The sequence below is a fragment of the Ostrea edulis genome, chromosome 4 (assembly GCF_947568905.1).
Source record: "Ostrea edulis chromosome 4, xbOstEdul1.1, whole genome shotgun sequence".
NCBI lineage: Eukaryota > Metazoa > Mollusca > Bivalvia > Ostreida > Ostreidae > Ostrea > Ostrea edulis.
Genome location: NC_079167.1, coordinates 83813681 through 83834668, shown reverse-complemented (window position 1 = coordinate 83834668; position 20988 = coordinate 83813681). Strand labels below are relative to the sequence as shown.

General features: G+C 34.3%; 1 protein-coding gene across 1 annotated transcript in view; it reads left to right on the top strand.

Annotated features, from left to right (window-relative positions):
- LOC125669196 (uncharacterized) overlaps positions 1-20988 on the top strand; it is a 66493-nt gene that overhangs the window by 14627 nt on the left and 30878 nt on the right. The window contains exons 6-13 of the mRNA XM_056161512.1: positions 736-866; positions 1584-1631; positions 2560-2697; positions 3065-3916; positions 4575-4744; positions 5786-5962; positions 7739-7909; positions 11501-11700. Of these exons, the coding sequence (XP_056017487.1) occupies positions 736-866; positions 1584-1631; positions 2560-2697; positions 3065-3916; positions 4575-4744; positions 5786-5962; positions 7739-7909; positions 11501-11700 (1887 nt within the window). The remainder of the gene's footprint in view (positions 1-735; positions 867-1583; positions 1632-2559; positions 2698-3064; positions 3917-4574; positions 4745-5785; positions 5963-7738; positions 7910-11500; positions 11701-20988) is intronic.

Here is a 20988-nt window from a genome sequence, read left to right as displayed (position 1 = left end):
GGTAGGTCTTTAGTGATTTTACATATGTGTAGGTCTCTAGTGATTGATTCTATGTAAATCTCTAGTGATTGGAGTTCAATATCTATTTAACTCTGCTTACTTTGGAGAGATAATTCACCATGTTTTCAAGTCTTTTGGTGTGGAAATTTGGGTGAAAGGAAGATGAAATACACAAAGTTTCCAAGTTGTTTTTTAAAAGTAAAGATAGCATTTGAGAAAATCTAAGTGCTATAGTATTAACATAAAGAAAGACAAGAATTTCTTTTGTAAATGGTCTGTGTACAGCTTTTTTTCCCCCCCTTATATAACTGGTACTGATAAACGGTACCATTCCCAATGCCAAAAAACCGTTGATTTTTCCCAATTTTAAGACTAAAAATTCCCAATTCACTTGCCAAAAAATAGATTGCTGACATCGTAATTTACTTAGTCTGAAACGTTGTACGAGTTAACTAAAATGTTCACTTCTGGTATTAAATCGAAAGTACAGATCATGGCAGTGCGTGTGTTGTAGAGGTACAACGATTCTAGAACAAGCCTACAGCAATTCCTGATGTCTCTTGTTCTTTTTTTTTCTTTTAGTTGAAATCATTTGCCAATACATTGGCAGAAAATTTCTAATTTGTTCGATTTTGATGCTATTTTTCCCAATTGAATGGATACCAGTAAAAAATGCTGGTGTAATATAAGATTGATGTTGTCATTATTGTAATTATTGTTTCGCTTGTTGGCCAGGTTACAACAGGTACTGCAAATGGAAAATCTGACAGACATATTGGACGGCAATCTGGTGGTGGGAAGGAACATCCTCCATAACTGTGTGTACATCAACAAGAGCGGAATTGTCACCAACATACCACAGAAAGGTAAATTACACCACAGAAAGGTAAACTACACCACAGAAAGGTAAACTACACCACAGAAAGGTAAATTACACCATAGAAAGGTAAATTAGACCACAGAACGGAAATTATACCACATAACATACCACATAATGGTAATTATACCACAACATACCACAGAAAGGTAACTTATACCACAGAATGGTAAATTATACCACATAAAGATAAATTATACCACAGAACGGTAATTATACCACAGAAAGGTAAATTAGACCACATAACGGTAATTATACCACGCAACATACCACAGAAAGGTAACTTAAACCACAGAATGGTAAATTATACCACATAAAGATAAATTATACCACAGAACAGTAATCATACCACAACATACCACAGAAAGGTTAATTACACCCCAGAAAGATAAATTATATCGGTAATTATACCACTTCATTCCACAGAAAGGTAAATCATGCCATGACATACTACAGAAAGGTAAAGCTTATACCCTCACTTATTTTCAAAACTAAAGAACATTTTTTATTTTCACATTTTCTTTTCATTTCTGTTGGAGTTTTTAGCGGTAGAAACAGTGGTACTATATTAAATATCAAGATTTATACAAACATTGTTCACATTCATGAGGAAATGTCCATCATATCAATTAGTAAAGATGTGAAGGTAAATACATTGGAAATATGAATATATCATAATATCCCTGCTTTTTCTTCTTGTATCTAGATCAGTTGCCACACTGGGCCTTGTCTGCCATGAAATGTCTGGCTCACTGTAAGTAGACCCTTCATACATCGCAGTGTATTGACTTCTTTTTATAATCATTTTCTAAGTTTGTGATGATTGTAAATACATCAAGGGACTAGTTCAAGTTTACCATCCACAGCGAAATCTTCGCTCTGTGGATTCGTTATACCTTCTAAAGCCACGTGCTTGTACTAAACTGTATGGGAAAAGTCACTTTGATGTTGTTTCATCAACTCTGTGGAACTGCCTCCCACTGGATCTTCTCGTCGAAAGTTCATTAGCTGTTTTTAAAAACAAACTTAAAAGAAATCCTTTTAAAACTTACATTTAATCTGTAATTGGGTATTGGATACAGTCATTTTTACCCCCAAAAATTGTTACTGTTAACCTCAGTTTTAGTATTATTTTATGCCCTTTTCTATGTATTTAATGTTCTTTGTTTTTATTGTTTTACATGTAAAGCACTTTAGGGTAATCTTGATTAGATAAAGCACTATATAAGTTTACAATAATAAGATAATGATAATTAAATGAATACTTTGTAAGAGACTTCATTCTAGTACAATTTATTGGTCTAAATATTACTATGGTGCAAACCTATATTGTACATCACATTAGCTGTAAAATGTACAGATTCATCATATTGTCTATAATGTGTACAGCAACATGACATTGTCTGTAACGTGTACAGGTCAACATCACATTGTCTGAAACGTGTACAGGTCAACATCACATTATAATGTGTACAGGTCAACATCACATTATAACATTTACAGGTCAACATCACATTATAATGTGTACAGGTCAACATCACATTATAACGTGTACAGGTCAATATCACATTGCCTATAATGTGTACAGGTCAACATCACATTACAATGTGTACAGGTCAATATCACATTGTCTATAGAGTGTTCAGCTATTAGATTACCTGTCATTTCTTCTTCTTTTTCAGGGCCACACAAAGTGGATGACCTCCCAAGCTACCCTGGCTTTGAGCGAGATGTTTTCCGTGTGGTCAAGGAATATTTCTGTGGGTTGGATGAACCACTGATGACCTATGAAATGTACGAGGTCATCCTGAATGTTTTCAGTGAGTATCATGACTGAACATTCTGCTATCTTATCAAGTCTCGTTTGTTTTACAATAAAGGAAGAAAGTGCATGTAATATGAATTTAGGAATATTCCCTTCGACTTTATTTTATAGTGAGAAGACTTTATTGTAATGACGTAGACTCATTGATCAACATAAGAGGAAGTTTTCATGAGCAGTTTATAGTGTACTATATGTAATAGAATAAAACAATTTAAAAATCACGTGCAGCAGAAACTATTGTGATAAAAAAGTTTGTGTAAATTTTTTATTTTATGAAATGCACAGAGATCTAATAAATATCTTAGTTTTCATTTACCGTAAAGGAGGACTTTTGTGCTTCATTGTCTTTGTTTTTACTGCAGCTGTGGCTGATGGTTCGTACCATCTTCAGGCCACCAGTCCAACATCACCAGATGCCATGACCTCATTTGAGTCTGTAGAAAACCTGCTGCTTGATCTAACAAACACAGGGAGTGGATCTTGTGGGGGCCCTTCTGATGTGGATCACACCCCTCTCTGCAGAAAGAGGAGTGCCCCTTCAATAGACCTCTCCCCAATTCATCCAATTTCTGATGATGCAAAAATCACAAACTTTGAGACAGCATTTGGCCCTGACAACAGAACAGTGACGCGTGTTTATTACAGGAACGGCGTTGCCATAGACTACAATAACAGCGAAGAACCTGAGGTGTTTGCTCCAATAGCGACCCACTTTGAAAGTTCAGAACCGCTACAAGTGCCAAGATTAACAGAGTGTCAAACATACCAGGTGAACTTTGCTCGCGTACGACCTGTAACACGGAGAAAGAGTGATAGACAAAATAGTAGGGATAAGAAAATTGAAGCCTTTAGAAGGAGGAGTTATGGCCCTTCCTCTGTAGATTTAGTGTTGTCACCAAACTGTGGTGATTGCAAGGTTCAGCAATCATCAAGGTCATATAATGGATTCACACGTCAATCTCCTGAAGAAGAGGGAGGTGATTATGTGCCAACAAATGTGGGATTTCCAAGGTCCAAGTCCAGTGTGTCACTGCACACGTGTGCTCATCAGGATGTCCCATCTCAGCCGTTGGCAGGGTACCAAACTTTGAGACACAAGCAGAAAGTTTATGAGAGTTGCGAGTCACTTCCTGGGCGAAGCCTGAGTTTATCAGACCTAATACATGCTGGGACACTCCTCAAATCAAAATTAAAGAAGTGTAACACGGCTACAGGTGAGTGATTCCCACAATGTCACACGGCTACAGGTGAGTGATTCTCACAATGTCACACGGCTACAGGTGAGTGATTCTCACAATGTCACACGGCTACAGGTGAGTGATTCTCACAATGTCACACGGCTACAGGTGAGTGATTCTCACAATGTCACACGGCTACAGGTGAGTGATTCTCACAATGTCACACGGCTACAGGTGAGTGATTCCCACAATGTCACACGGCTACAGGTGAGTGATTCTCACAATGTCACACGGCTACAGGTGAGTGATTCTCACAATGTCACACAGCTACAGGTGAGTGATTCTCACAATGTCACAGGATAGGTGAACATCAGGGCTCACATAAGAGCTACTAACTAACTAACTACTACAGGATAGGTGAACCTCAGGGCTCTTGATGGAGTTGTGCCCCTTTAACTTAGAAAAATTGATGTATTTATTTTATGGCTGTTAAAACATATTAAAAGGATTGTTGTTGAGATTTTCATTGTACTAAATGTGTGTAACACACAATTCGAATACCACATTCAATGTTATACATTGATGGATTTCCTACATTTGACTTGACTTGATTTCTTTATGACACATTTAGTTGTTATTCTGTGAAAGTGTCTTTTTTCATCAAAACTAACATTTCTGATTACCATGGTTGCAGAGCTGTGTGAAGAAGACAGAGAAGAGCGTACTAAGGATGCCCTACAGCTCGTCTGTCTGTTGCTGCCCCCTGCCAGCAGAAGAAAGCTCCATCTACTGCTCAAACTAATGAGTCGGATGTCGGATAATCCACAGATTGAGTTGGATGCCTGTCAGACCACCAGAACTCGGGTCAGTAATAATGACACAGGAGTTATTGTATAAATGTTTTATCAGTAATAAGGACAAAGGAGTTATTGTATAAATGTTTTATCAGTATTAATGACACAGGAGTTATTGTATAAATGTTTTATCAGTATTAATGAAATAGGAGTTATTGTATAAATGTTTTATCAGTATTAATGACACAGGAGTAATTGTATTAAATGTTTTATCAGTATTAATGAAATAGGAGTTATTGTATAAATGTTTTATCAGTAATAAGGACACAGGAGTTATTGTATAAATGTTTTATCAGTATTAATGACACAGGAGTTATTGTATAAATGTTTTATCAGTATTAATGACACAGGAGTTATTGTATTAAATGTTTTATCAGTATTAATGAAATAGGAGTTATTGTATTAAATGTTTTATCAGTATTAATGACACAGGAGTTATTGTATAAATGTTTATCAGTATTAATGACAGGAATTATTGTATAAATGTTTTATCAGTATTAATGACACAGGAGTTGTATAAATGTTTTATCAGTATTAATGAAATAGGAGTTATTGTATTAAATGTTTTATCAGTATTAATGAAATAGGAGTTATTGTATTAAATGTTTTATCAGTATTAATGACACAGGAGTTATTGTATTAAATGTTTTATCAGTATTAATGACACAGGAGTTATTGTATTAAATGTTTTATCAGTATTAATGACACAGGAGTTATTGTATAAATGTTTTATCAGTATTAATGAAATAGGAGTTATTGTATTAAATGTTTTATCAGTATTAATGAAATAGGAGTTATTGTATTAAATGTTTTATCAGTATTAATGACACAGGAGTTATTGTATAAATGTTTATCAGTATTAATGACAGGAATTATTGTATAAATGTTTTATCAGTATTAATGACACAGGAGTTGTATAAATGTTTTATCAGTATTAATGACACAGGAGTTGTATAAATGTTTTGTCAGTAAGAATCAGTAATAATGACACAGGAGTTATCTTATAAATGTTTTATCAGTAATAATCAGTTATGTTTGGTTCGAATTCCAGGTCTTAGAGACGTTAGCTCCTTGTATACTGAGTTGCCATGACGACTCTGACCGGGAGGACTTGCTGGTGATGCAGATTGTGTCCTTCCTCGTGGATCACTACAGCCAAATCCTGTCCGTTCCCACGGATCTGACGACTGCCGTGAATGATCAACTCACCGCTAACACCAAGGCTCAGGTAGATCATAATGGCACAGAGATATTGAGTCCTGATTTCTTTCTGCATTACTGTGTTTTACATCAGGCCGTGTGTCTTTTTCAGACTATTTCATGTTGTGTATCTGTGTTCACTCTGACCTCACAAGAGTATAAAGAGAAAATTCTGAACTAGTTGGTGGATTTCTAGTGATGCCACACAACAATATACAATGTCTTAATGTAAACACAACAATATACGATGTCTTAATGTAAACACAACAATATACAATCTCTTAATGTAAACACAACAATATACGATGTCTTAATGTAAACACAACAATATACGATGTCTTAATGTAAACACAACAATATACGATGTCTTAATGTAAACACAACAATACACAATGTCTTAATGTAAACACAACAATACACAATGTCTTAATGTAAACACAACAATACACAATGTCTTAATGTAAACACAACAATATACGATGTCTTAATGTAAACACAACAATATACAATCTCTTAATGTAAACACAACAATATACGATCTCTTAATGTAAACACAACAATATATGATGTCTTAATGTAAACACAACAATATACGATGTCTTAATGTAAACACAACAATATACGATGTCTCAATGTAAACACAACAATACACTATGTCTTAATGTAAACACAACAATATACGATCTCTTAATGTAAACACAACAATATACGATGTCTTAATGTAAGCACAACAATATAGGATCTCTTAATGTAAACACAACAATATACAATGTCTTAATGTAAACACAACAATATACGATCTCTTAATGTAAACACAACAATATACGATGTCTTAATGTAAACACAACAATATATGATGTCTTAATGTAAACACAACAATATACGATGTCTCAATGTAAACACAACAATACACTATGTCTTAATGTAAACACAACAATATACGATCTCTTAATGTAAACACAACAATATACGATGTCTTAATGTAAGCACAACAATATAGGATGTCTTAATGTAAACACAACAATATACAATGTCTTAATGTAAGCACAACAATATACGATGTCTTAATGTAAACACAACAATATACGATCTCTTAATGTAAACACAACAATATACGATGTCTTAATGTAAGCACAACAATATACAATGTCTTAATGTAAGCACAACAATATACGATGTCTTAATGTAAACACAACAATATACGATGTCTTAATGTAAACACAACAATATACGATGTCTTAATGTAAACACAACAATATACGATGTCTTAATGTAAACACAACAATACACAATGTCTTAATGTAAGCACAACAATATACGATGTCTTAATGTAAACACAACAATATACGATGTCTCAATGTAAACACAACAATACACTATGTCTTAATGTAAACACAACAATATACGATCTCTTAATGTAAACACAACAATATACGATGTCTTAATGTAAGCACAACAATATAGGATGTCTTAATGTAAGCACAACAATATACAATGTCTTAATGTAAGCACAACAATATACGATGTCTTAATGTAAACACAACAATATACGATCTCTTAATGTAAACACAACAATATACGATGTCTTAATGTAAGCACAACAATATAGGATGTCTTAATGTAAGCACAACAATATACAATGTCTTAATGTAAGCACAACAATATACGATGTCTTAATGTAAACACAACAATATACGATGTCTTAATGTAAACACAACAATATATGATGTCTCAATGTGAACACTTGTATGTTACCTGTATTGTACGTGTATTAAAGTTGTGCATTATTTTTGATTTTCTCCAGGTGACATACTCCAGTGATGCTGTTGGTCTGACTTATTGTCATCAGGTGTCTAAATCAGAGTATGAGACTCAACGACTCAGTAACTCGCAGCGAGCCCTGAGGGATCTCTTGGACGAGATTATCAATGACAGAACCATGTCATACAAAGACAAGAAAAAGAGACTCAAAATTGTAAGTTAGGCACAACTAACAACTAAACTTATTTTGTTACCAAGAAATGAGATCTAAATCACAAGAAATGAGATCTAAATCACATGTAAACAGAGTGAAATGAGATCTAAATCACATGTAAACAGAGTGAAATGAGATCTGAATCACATGTAAACAGAGTGAAATGAGATCTAAATCACATGTAAACAGAGTGAAATAAGATCTAAATCACATGTAAACAGAGTGAAATGAGATCTGAATCACATGTAAACAGAGTGAAATGAGATCTGAATCACATGTAAACAGAGTGAAATGAGATCTGAATCACATGTAAACAGAGTGAAATGAGATCTAAATCACATGTAAACAGAGTGAAATAAGATCTAAATCACATGTAAACAGAGTGAAATGAGATCTGAATCACATGTAAACAGAGTGAAATGAGATCTAAATCACATGTAAACAGAGTGAAATGAGATCTAAATCACATGTAAACAGAGTGAAATTAGCTCAAAACAACAGGGTTGGAAAAATATTCAAAATTCTGAGAACTGAATGACACTGTTATGTATAATGAAAAAGTGAGTATCACACTTTCCTTTATGATGTGAGGTGTTTTGATACATTTTGAAATATTCTAAAATGGGAGTGAACTTATCTTATCTATTCTATGAAAGTTAATGTTAGACTTACTGATGGACAATAGTAAATCCAATTCAAAAAGAGAGTTACAACCCTGTATTATATATCACTATGTTATAGCCCTGTGTTATATCACTATGTTATAGCCCTGTGTTATATCACTATGTTATAGCCCTGTGTATTATCACTATGTTATAACCTTGTGTTATATCACTATGTTATAGCCCTGTGTTATATCACTATGTTATAGCCCTGTGTTATATCACTATGTTATAGCCCTGTGTATTATCACTATGTTATAGCCCTGTGTATTATCACTATGTTATAGCCCTGTGTTATATCACTATGTTATAACCCTGTGTTATATTACTATGTTATAGCCCTGTGTTATATCACTATGTTATAGCCCTGTGTTATATCACGATGTTATAACCTTGTGTTATATCACTATGTTATAGCCCTGTGTTATATCATTATGTTATAGCCCTGTCTTATATTGTAACGTATTTACATTCAATTCTGGGATCGTACCTGGTCAATTCCAGGGTTTGGGGTATTCAACAATAACTAATTTAAACTAATTGGTATGATTTTAGTGGACTGCCAAAATATACAAATATGTCCTAACCTTATCTAGGTTAATTATCATCAAACAGAGAATCACTATATCAACCAGAGGCAAGCAACGATAAACTGGTAGTGCTAATTTAAAATGTAGAGCCCAGTCGCCCTCGGATTACCCCATATACTGTAGGACGCCTTATTCAGGACGGACAGTATATGTGGTAGCCCTTCAACCACTACACTCACTGTAGGATGCCTTATTCAGGACGGACAATGAGTATAGCGGCCTGGACGACGGTCTGTTCAGCCAATGCGGACGACACCAAAAACGAACTATGGCTAGCCTCTTTACTGGAGGTCAACCTCTTCGTGGCAGGCCAGACTTCTGATGGCCTTCCAAATTCACTCTCTAACTGTAAGAACAGGCGAGGAATTATACTATGAATACTTTATTAGTACACATAATTTCGTCCTCTCAACTTGGCTGGGTCTTCTATCTGAATGACACTGACGACTGCGGAGTCTCGGTATTTATACACAAATGAGATCACGTGATATAAACAGTGACTAATTAAGAACTCCACATGGTCGTACCTCAAATATCCGGAATCATTACAATATCACTATGTTATAGCCCTGTGTATTATCACTATGTTATAGCCCTGTGTTATATCACTATGTTATAGCCCTGTCTTATATCACTATGTTATAGCCCTGTGTATTATCACTATGTTATAGCCCGGTGTTATATCACTATGTTATAGCCCTGTGTTATATCACTATGTTATAGCCCTGTGTATTATCACTATGTTATAGCCCTGTGTTATATCACTATGTTATAGCCCTGTGTTATATCACTATGTTATAGCCCTGTGTATTATCACTATGTTATAGCCTAGCTGCAGAACAGTAAGCTCTTTGAAAAAATATTGTGACGGAACAGAGAGCTAGAGATCCATGCCTTATAAAAACCTTCGATTTACGGCGCACAAAAAGCTGCGCACGGTTGAGGCCTGATATTGTTGTATTCTTGTGTTGCTCTCCCATAAAAATCTAAACATATTTTCTTAATACTATACTTGTGTGCAAACATACAGTGTACCTTCAAATATCCATAAAGTCCCATACGACCAGAAAACTCACAGCTTCAAATGATTTCGTTTGTTGACATAGCCATGATATGTAGCCGGTCAATTCGAACCCTGTTGCTATTGGTATCTATTTATAAGATTTGTTATAAGTTATGTATACGCTCTTCATTTATCATCAACACGAATAATTAATAGAAATTTTAAAAATATATAATTTTTCTAAAGGTAAAATACGCTCTTGATTAATGAAAATGCCAAAAAAGCCCATCATTCTCCTTAACACTCATGTGGCAGGGATGGAGACTGGACCAGATAAATGAAAACCACATTGCCCTGAGTTTAGCTATTTGAATAATCATTATTCAAAGGAACTGGGATGATATATTATTTGAAATATTTAGCTATTAAAGATATTTGTGGGGATATTAGTTCACATTTAGACTTTATTGTGCACGTATGGAAATGAACTGGGATTCGAATTGACCGGCTACCTAACATGGCTACGTCAACAAACGAAATCATTTGAAGCTGTGAGTTTTCGGGTCGTATGGGGCTTTAATGAATATTTGAAGGTATGTTTGGGCACAAGTATAGCAATAATTTTTTGACTTGGTCTTTAAATTTATTTCACAAAATTAAAGGGCCATTAGGGGACATAAATGTACCTCGTATTGCTTTAGCAATCATCCCAGAATCAAATATCACAAAATACACCGGACATAATTCACAGAGAGAGCAGTAAGGCCAAAAAAAATTAATCAATAGTTTCTCAGGCCAAAAATTTCAAAATTCAATGCGGCAGGCAGGTTCTTTTTTTTTTTAAGCCAAAGTTATCTTTTTTCCTTGTCAGTCAACAAAATAATGATATCAACCGATTCTTACTTTTTTGTAGTCTAATATCAATTATAATACTTACTCAACTTAAAATAGTATTATTCCAATCATTTTATAAAAAGTTAATCCATAGAATACTGTTGAACAAAAAATATATTGTATATTAAATAAAAACGTCTTTTTATTAGCATATATGAAAAGGGGAATAACTCAATTTTCTTTTTCAACTCGGAAAAATAGAAAATTGAGTTATTTCCCTTTTCAATATGGCAATAAAATTGATCAATGCGGCAGTGTTTAACCTGATGCGGCGTTGCCTGAGAAACTATTGATTAATTTTTTTTGGCCTAACTGTCATGAATTATGATTTCATTTTTTTATTATCAATTAACTTTTCACATTGTTTCTCCTGCACCTTTTATGACAATTTAATGGTAATGAAGATTTGAAAGAATGTGAATGATATTTGTTTCTTTTGCAGTTCCAGAAAACATACCCAGACATTTATGCTGAAAGGTTTCAGCTCAGTAACTCCAAAACCACTGACCCATTGAACTCAAAACCAGGACAATCAAAACCGGTGATGTCACAGAACCGTAAAGTAGGACACACCAAACCTGTGATGTCACAAGACCCAAAGGCAGCACTGCCACCCAAACCTAAACTGAAGCAACCACTGCTGAAGAAACCACTGCTTAAACTGAAGGGGCTCAGAATCTGATTGGGGAAAAAAAGTTCTAGCTGGCAGAGACACTCATCAAAGACTCGCAAAATCTGATTGGGAAAAGAAAGTTCTAACTGGCACTTGTCAAAGGCTGACAGAAACTGATTTGACATGATGTGGACCTCTGATAATGACTAAAACATATGTAGTGTCAATCAGTGATACCTATAATTACAGGCATTATATAATGTAATATACAACAAGCACCTGTTTCTCAGAATCTGTCCATGTTGTCAGTCAGAATGTTTTCGTGCTTGTCATCCATACAAAACTCTTAGCATGGAAAATTCTTTCTCCGGTATGCTTAACATTCATGTCAAGGGGCTGTTCTGTTTACCTGTTTGAACTGTTTTAACCAAAGTAAACTTTTGCCAAATTAAACACCACCAGAATCCCTCACATGCATATCAATATTTTTCTCTTTTTTTCTTCATGAAAACTGGTTCATTGATTGTACTCTAATCCAAAGAAGAAATTAGTTCTAAAGGAATTTTAAGATTTTAAGTTATTGAATGCATGTTGCAATGCAGAATATTTTATTATCACAATCATTTCACATTCACCTTGCAAATTGTGAAGTGTTAGCTTGCTGAAAATTGTAATATACTCTTGTCAATTGGTAACAACATAACTTATCAAAGTTGCATTTTGTAATCGGGTAAATCTCATGAATACATCACCGAGAACCCTTGAGAAAGGATGAAATATACCTGAGGTGGGACATATGTTTATTTCATTTATCATCAATGCTTCCTAGTACAAACTTACTGAGAGACGGGTAAATGTGACTCGATTCTCAGCAAGGGTGATGCCTGACAAAGTCCACGGTGATTGTGAAAGGGTTCTATGTACACGAAGTTAAAACCGCTTGTGTGTATACCTCTAATAATGCAGTGCGATTTCCTTTTATACTGGTGTTGATTTCATAGATTTGTATTTAGATATGAATTTTACATTTAATGATCATGTATATAACCTGTGTCTATTGTACAGACATTTTAATTTAAATACTAATGATGTGATTTCGTTGTCTTTCTGTGTTCTATGAAAGTCACCTTCACATGTGTATTCAAGGTCATTAATTAAGAATTTAAGTGTTTACAAGGTCATTATTAGCTCACCTGAGCCAAATTTTTGATCAAAACTTTCTGTTGTCTGTCGTCATCATTGTTGTAAACTTTTTACGTTTTCATCAACTTCTCCAGAACCACCAGGCCAATTTCAACCAAACTTGGCACAAAGCATCCTTATGTGAGGGGGATTCAAGTTTGTTCAAATGAAGGGCCTTACCCCCTTCAAAGGGGAGATAATCACAAAAAAGCAAAAATAAGATGGGGTCATTTAAAAATCTTCTTAAGAACCACTGGGCCAGAAAAGCTGAAATTTACATGAATGCTTCCTGACATAGTGGAGATTCAAGTTTGTTAAAATCATGGTCCCTGAGGGTAGGGTGGGGCCACAATAGGGGATCAAACTTTTACATGTGAATATATAGGGAAAATCATCGAAATATCTTCTCAAGAACCACTGGGCCTTAAGAGTGGAGATTTAAGTGAAACCTTCCTATATAGAGTAGATTCTAATTATATGTTCAGATCATGGCCCCTGAAGGTAGGGGATCAAGTTTTATATGCTGATATTTTGGAAAATCTGCAGAACCACTAGGCCAATTTTAATCAAACTTGTTACAAGTCATCCTTAGGTGAAGGGGTTCAAGTTTGTTCATATGAAGGGTCATGCCCCTTTCAAAGGGGATATAATTTTTGAAAAATAGATTGTGATCATTTAAAAATCTTCACAAAAACCACTGGGCCAGAAAAGCTGAAATTTACATGAAAGCTTCCTGACAACGTGGATATTCAAGTTTGTAAAGATCATGACCCTTGGGGTTAGGTTGGGGCCACAATAGGGGATCAAAGGTTTTACATGCAAATGTATAGGGAACCGAACTTGACACAAATGACCCTTAAACGAAATTTGTTGACATGAAAGGTCATACTCGTCTACAAGGGCATATGATAATGAATTTGTAGTCAAGTTAATGATTAAGTTTGATAATTAAAGAAGTTTTAGTCGTTATCTTTGAAAGTTTTTCTGAACCAAGCTGCTTGTATAATGATAGTTTTGCTCAAGCTTGTTTATTGCTAGGAACTGTTGCTCAGGTGAGCGATGCAGCCCATGGGCCTCGTGTCATTTAACTTATTCTTACCCCCTGTGTTTTATCTACAACATGGCAATACAGATTATCCCTGTTCTATACAAGTATTGGAGGAAATGTTATCTATTATTACTGTTCAAGGTGAGTGGTTTAGATTATCAATCTTTTTTTCTTTTGTGTGCGTTTTTTGCATCCTGTTTTTTCCTGTCTCCTGTTCCTATCTGTGTTTTTTGTATTTTAACCTGTGTATCATACCTCACGAATCTGGCCTTTAGTGACACCTGCAATACAAACCAAACCTTTATCAGTTATTTTGTATATATTTTGTCAGGCTCTTTTTTAAGTTAGATATTCTAACTCATTGTGTTTTACAGTGATTGAGCTTTACTGTATTTTTATCTATTATTTTTCACTTTGCGCTGTTGACAGCTGAGTTAAAGCCATTGAGAAAAATCCTTGTGTTTCCATTTTTGGACTACAAAATGATATGGTAGACAAGATGGTAGTATATTATGATATTTACTGATCTTGCAGTCAAACATGTTGTAAGAATACAAGGTCACTCCTAGCAGTTTATCCACCTACATGTATATCCTTTTTTGTAAGCATGACCATATTTGCAGATGGCTATACAGATTTATATGACTTGCAGAGAGAAACTCGTAAGGTATAAAACTTTTTCTTTCAGTCCATTTGTACTCTGGTCCATAAAAGGTGTTAACCTTTCCAACATGAAATAAAGATTTGATTAGATCTTTTTACAACATTTTTTCTTCGCAATGTAGAACTCATCTGGCAAGTTCTTCAAGAAAATGAAAAAAATTTGTACATGCCAAATGTTTTGATATTCCTGTCAAAGAGAATGTAAACATAGGTATTGGTAGAAGTGGCCTTGTTTAATAGAATTGTCAGGGGTAGTGGGAACACGATTTCTTTGTCTAATGGCTTCTTTGACAGTTGTTTTTTATGTGTGAATCAGGATGCTGTTATGTCTATGGTGTGCCTCTTAGACAACATGTCTACTATCTGCTTCATCTTGTATACTGTTCATGATAATACTAAACTCAGTCAGATTGTACTAAACTCAGTCAGATTGTACTAAACTCACAATATAATGTCAGTCATTCTGTAACTCCTCAATTAAAGTCAAATAAACCAGCAAATAATCCACTTGTACTGGTGACCGAGTTTTGATTGGTATTTGTGTGCAGTGCATTCACTGGATTTAAAAGATGTTAGGTAATGAAGCATTTCCATTTTTCTAATATGATAAATACCTAACCATGTTAAAGGTTTCAATTTTTCTTGAAATATCACCACAATGGGGATTATTGCATGCAACCACAATGCGGATTTTTACATTTAGCCACAATGGGGATTTTTACATGTACCCACAATGAGGATAATTACATGTAGCCACAATGAGGATAATTACATGTAGCCACAATGAGGATTGATTACATGCAGCCCCATTTTGGCTACATGTAATCATCCACATTGTGGCTACATGTCATATAGAAAATAATCCTCTTTGTAGCTACATCTAAATTAGGAAAATCCTCATTGTGGCTACAACTAACCTATTGCCATTATCACATGCAATATTGCAGAACAATTCTTATTATGGCTACATATGACAATGGAAAATCCTCATTGGCACAGAAAAATCCTCATTATGGCTACATGAAATCATCCTCATTGTGGCTACATGTAAAAATTCTTATTGTGGTTACATGTAATTATCCTCTTTGTGGCAACATGTAAAAATCCTCATTGTGGCTACATACAATAGTGCTCATTGTGGCTACATGTAATTATCCTCTTGTGGCTACATGCAATCATCCTCATTGTGGCTACATGTAAAAATCCTCATTGTGGCTACATACAATAGTGCTCATTGTGGCTACATGTAATTATCCTCTTTGTGGCAACACGTAAAAACCCAAATGTGTCTACATGTAAAAATCCTCATTGTGGCTACATACAATAATCCTCATTGTGGCTACAAACAATAATCCTCATTGTGGCTACATGTAAAATCCTCATTGTGGTTACATGTAAAAAAAAAAAAAAACAAATAAATAAAAATCCCAATGTGGCTACATGTAATCATCCTCATTGTGGCTACATGTAATTATCCTCATTGTGGTTACATACAATAATCCTCATTGTGGCTACATGTAATCATCCTCATTGTGGCTGTATGTAATCCATCCTCATTGTGGCTACATGTAATTATCCTCATTGTGGCTACATGCAATCATCCTCATTGTGGCTGTATTTAATCATCCTCATTGTGCCTATATGTAATTATCCTCATTGTGGCTACATGTAAAATTCCTTATTGTGGCTACATGCAATCATCCTCATTGTGGCTGTATTTAATCATCCTCATTGTGCCTACATGTAATTATCCTCATTGTGGCTACATACAATAATCCTCATTGTGGTTACATGTAAAAATCCTCATTGTGGCTGTGTGTAATCAATCCTCATTGTGGCTACATGTAATTCTCCTCATTGTGGCTACATGTAAAAGCCCTAATTGTGGCTACATGCAATCATCCTTGTTGGGGCTGCATGTAAAAATCCTCATTGTGGCTATATACAATCATCCTCATTGTGGCTACATGTAATTCTCCTCATTGTGGCTATATGTAAAACCCCTAATAGTGGCTACATGTAATTATCCTCATTGTGGCTATATGTTATCATCCTCATTGTGGCTACATATAATCATCCTCTTTGTGGCTACATATAATCATCCTCTTTGTGGCAATACGTAAAATCCCTAATTGTGTCTACATGTAAAAATCCTCATTGTGGGTACATGTAATTCTCCTCGTTGTGGCTACATGTAATCATCCTCATTGTGGCTGTATTTAATCATCCTCATTGTGGCAACATGCAATTATCCTCATTGTGGCTACATACAATAATTCTCATTGTGGCTACATGCAATTATCCTCGTTGGGGTTACATGTAAAAAAAAAAAAAATCCCCAATGTGGCTACATGTAATCATCCTCATTGTGGTTACATACAGAAATCCTCATTGTGGCTACATGTAATTATCCTCATTGTGGCTACATACAATAATCCTCATTGTGGTTACATGTAAAAATCCTCATTGTGGCTGTGTGTAATCAATCCTCATTGTGGCTACATGTAATTCTCCTCATTGTGGCTACATGTAAAAGCCCTAATTGTGGCTACATGCAATCATCCTTGTTGGGGCTGCATGTAAAAATCCTCATTGTGGCTATATACAATCATCCTCATTGTGGCTACATGTAATTCTCCTCATTGTGGCTATATGTAAAACCCCTAATAGTGGCTACATGTAATTATCCTCATTGTGGCTACATGTTATCATCCTCATTGTGGCTACATATAATCATCCTCTTTGTGGCTACATATAATCATCCTCTTTGTGGCAATACGTAAAATCCCTAATTGTGTCTACATGTAAAAATCCTCATTGTGGGTACATGTAATTCTCCTCATTGTGGCTACATGTAATCATCCTCATTGTGGCTGTATTTAATCATCCTCATTGTGGCAACATGCAATTATCCTCATTGTGGCTACATACAATAATTCTCATTGTGGCTACATGCAATTATCCTCGTTGGGGTTACATGTAAAAAAAAAAAAAATCCCCAATGTGGCTACATGTAATCATCCTCATTGTGGTTACATACAGAAATCCTCATTGTGGCTACATGTAATTATCCTCATTGTGGCTACATGCAATCATCCTCATTGTGGCTGTATTTAATCATCCTCATTGTGGCTACTTGTAAAAATCTTCATTGTGGCTACATACAATAATTCTCATTGTGGCTACATGTAATTCTCCTCATTGTGGCTACATGTAATTCTCCTCATTGTGGTTACATACAAAAATCCTCATTGTGGCTACATGTAAAAATCCTCATTGTGGCTGCATGTACTCCTCGTTGTGGCTACATGTAATTATCCTCATTGTGGCTACATGTAATTATCCTCATTGTGGCTATATGTAAAAATCCTCAATGTTGTTACATACCATAATCCTCATTGTGTCTACATGTAAAAATCCTCATTGTGGCTGTATGTACTCCTCTTTGTGGCTACATGTTATTATCTTCATTGTGGCTACATGTAGTCATCCTCATTGTGGCTACATGTAAAAATCCTCATTGTATTTATCGTATTAGAAAAATGGAAATGCTTCATTACCTAACATCTTTTAAATTCAATGAATGCACTGAATACAAATATTAATCAAAACTCGATCACCAGTACAAGTGAGGATTTTTCCTATATCACATGTAGCCACAATAAGGATTTTTCCTATATCACATGTAGCCACAATAAGGATTTTTCCTATGTCACATGTAGCCACAATAAGGATTTTTCCTATGTCACATGTAGCCACAATAAGGATTTTTCCTATGTCACATGTAGCCACAATAAGGATTTTTCCTATGTCACATGTAGCCACAATAAGGATTTTTCCTATGTCACATGTAGCCACAATAAGGATTTTTCCTATGTCACATGTAGCCACAATAAGGATTTTTCCTATGTCACATGTAGCCACAATAAGGATTTTTCCTATGTCACATGTAGCCACAATAAGGATTTTTTTTCTATATCACATGTAGCCACATTAAAGGAGCATGGACATATGATCTGAGCTGAAAAAATTTTCATTTTATTTTTCAATTTAGATTTATTGTTTACAATGCTTAACTTAAGTATTTCTAATGGTCAGCCAAAATTTGAATTATCAGTTGTCGAGTTAAAGTGAAATCCTGCACTTACCATTCTTTGTTATGCATGAACAAGGCTCGTGCCATATGTTTTTGTTTACATATAGATTTATAGAAAATAGCATATTTAAACAAAATGAGATGTGTCAATATAAACAATTGAAATTTTTAAATTGCATTTAGAATTAATTTGGAAATTGAAGAAAAAAATAAAAATAAACAAAACTTTTGCCACTGTATTTAACCTGTGTAAAACAAAAACATAACATGAACCTTAATTGTTTTCCAAAACAAACAATTGTGAGTTCTGTATCTCCCATGTGCCTCAACAACTGATATTCAAATTTTTGTTGACCATAACACAAAGTCTAGAAATACCCCAGTTAAGCATTCTAAACATTAAAAACAGAATTTGAAAATTTTCATCTCAAATCGTGTCCATGCCCCTATAAAGATTTTTTTCTGTGTGTGTAACATGATATGAAGCCTTGATGAAGAGTTTGCCTGGATTATTTGATATGATATCTACAGTCGAAGACTAGATGTTGACAGTTACAAAGTTGTATCAGAAGCAGAACCTATTCTCTTTAGAGAAGTCGAAAGGCATAGCCTTCATGAAGGTTATGCCTCTCGACTTCTCTAAGAGAATATAGGAAACCCACCAAAAAAAAATAAATATTTGTATAAAATCTATTTGTCAATGTTTTAATGTTTCTAAAACCCATATTTACCAGAAATTTTTTCTACGAAATCACCTTTACTTTTGCATTATTCACCTATCTAATTAAAACTAGACCTGTAAATCCACCCCTCTATGATAATTAAAACTAGACCTGTAAATCCGCCCTTCTATGATACACTTTGAACAATACTGTTAAAGCGTATCGTAGAGGATCGGATTTATATGAAGTCTTAAATTTCAATTACATTGCATTAATTATTCACAAATCTTCACTTGAAAATTCAGTGGAAAAAATTATCCAAAATCCTTCAAAAACATCTTTTTATTGGTGCATGTTGTGTATTGAAGACCGATGAACATTGTTTTTTGATCAAATATTATTGATAGAAAATATATCCCGTAAACACGGCAATTAAGATAATACATCATTTATGCGTCCAAAATCTTGGGTATACAACGACCGTAATAATGCTGTGTTTATGTGGGATTTTCTATTATTTGATCAAACAACAATGTAAATTGGTAAAATGAAAAGACGTTTTTAAAGGATTTCAGTTTTTTATGTAATGTTTTTTCCTTTGAATTTTCAAGTAGATCTACTTGTATTTAAAGATTTGTGAATAATGCAAAAGTAAGATGGTTTCCTTGGAGAATTTTGTGGTAAATATAGGTTTTTAGCAATATTCAAATAATTAAAAGTAGGTTTACAAAATTCTATGACAATTTTTTGTAAGAAAAGAAAAGTCTGTAACCCTGACAAGTGGGTGGTCAACTTACGAAACAAATTATGAACGAATTATTGAAAAGCGATACGCCGGGGAAAATGGCATCGGTTCCTCCGCTTGGACAAGTAGGTGGATTTTGATTAATGTTATGTGGATTTTAACGATTTATTTAGGATGCTTGGATACCTTAATGATTTTGATTCTAAATGAGTGAATGACGCAGACCCAGAAAGTAAATGCTCGTCTTTTACAAAAGTAGTTGGCAGCACGGAACTGGAGTGACCGACCTCTGGGCCTGGCTTAAATGTATTTTGCGTAAAGCCTAAACCAGTTTAGAAACTAGATTATTATAGCTTGCATATCAGTATTATTTACTATTCAACTTTAACCAACGATTTAGTAAATCCAATTAATTGGTGAAATATTACGTTGTGCTTCAATCTACAGGCGAATTTACGTAGTTTTATAATTTTTGATAAATTGCAAGTAGGCCTATGGGTCTAATAGCATTGTTAATCACCCTAAATACATGTCACATGTGTAGTAGTATACATATTATTATACATCTCCCTCATATCTCGGGTAAATCCCTATGCTTCTTTAGAAATACTATTTTCTCCCATATGAAAAAATTTGGATGATGATAATAAACAACAAATAAACAAAAAATAATGATAACAAATAGACCTACAAGAATGCTGATTTGACTCATGTGCTGAATTATCCAGGGGGCTGACCTCATCAGTTATAAATTAATTGTAATAAGTTAAGGAGGTACTCTACATCGTGATAATGGCTTGTAATTATCATTCATACAACAAATAAACATAAAACTTACAAACTGTAAATTATCATTCATATCAAACATAGAACTTACAAACTGTAAATTATCATTCATATCAAACATAGAACTTACAAACT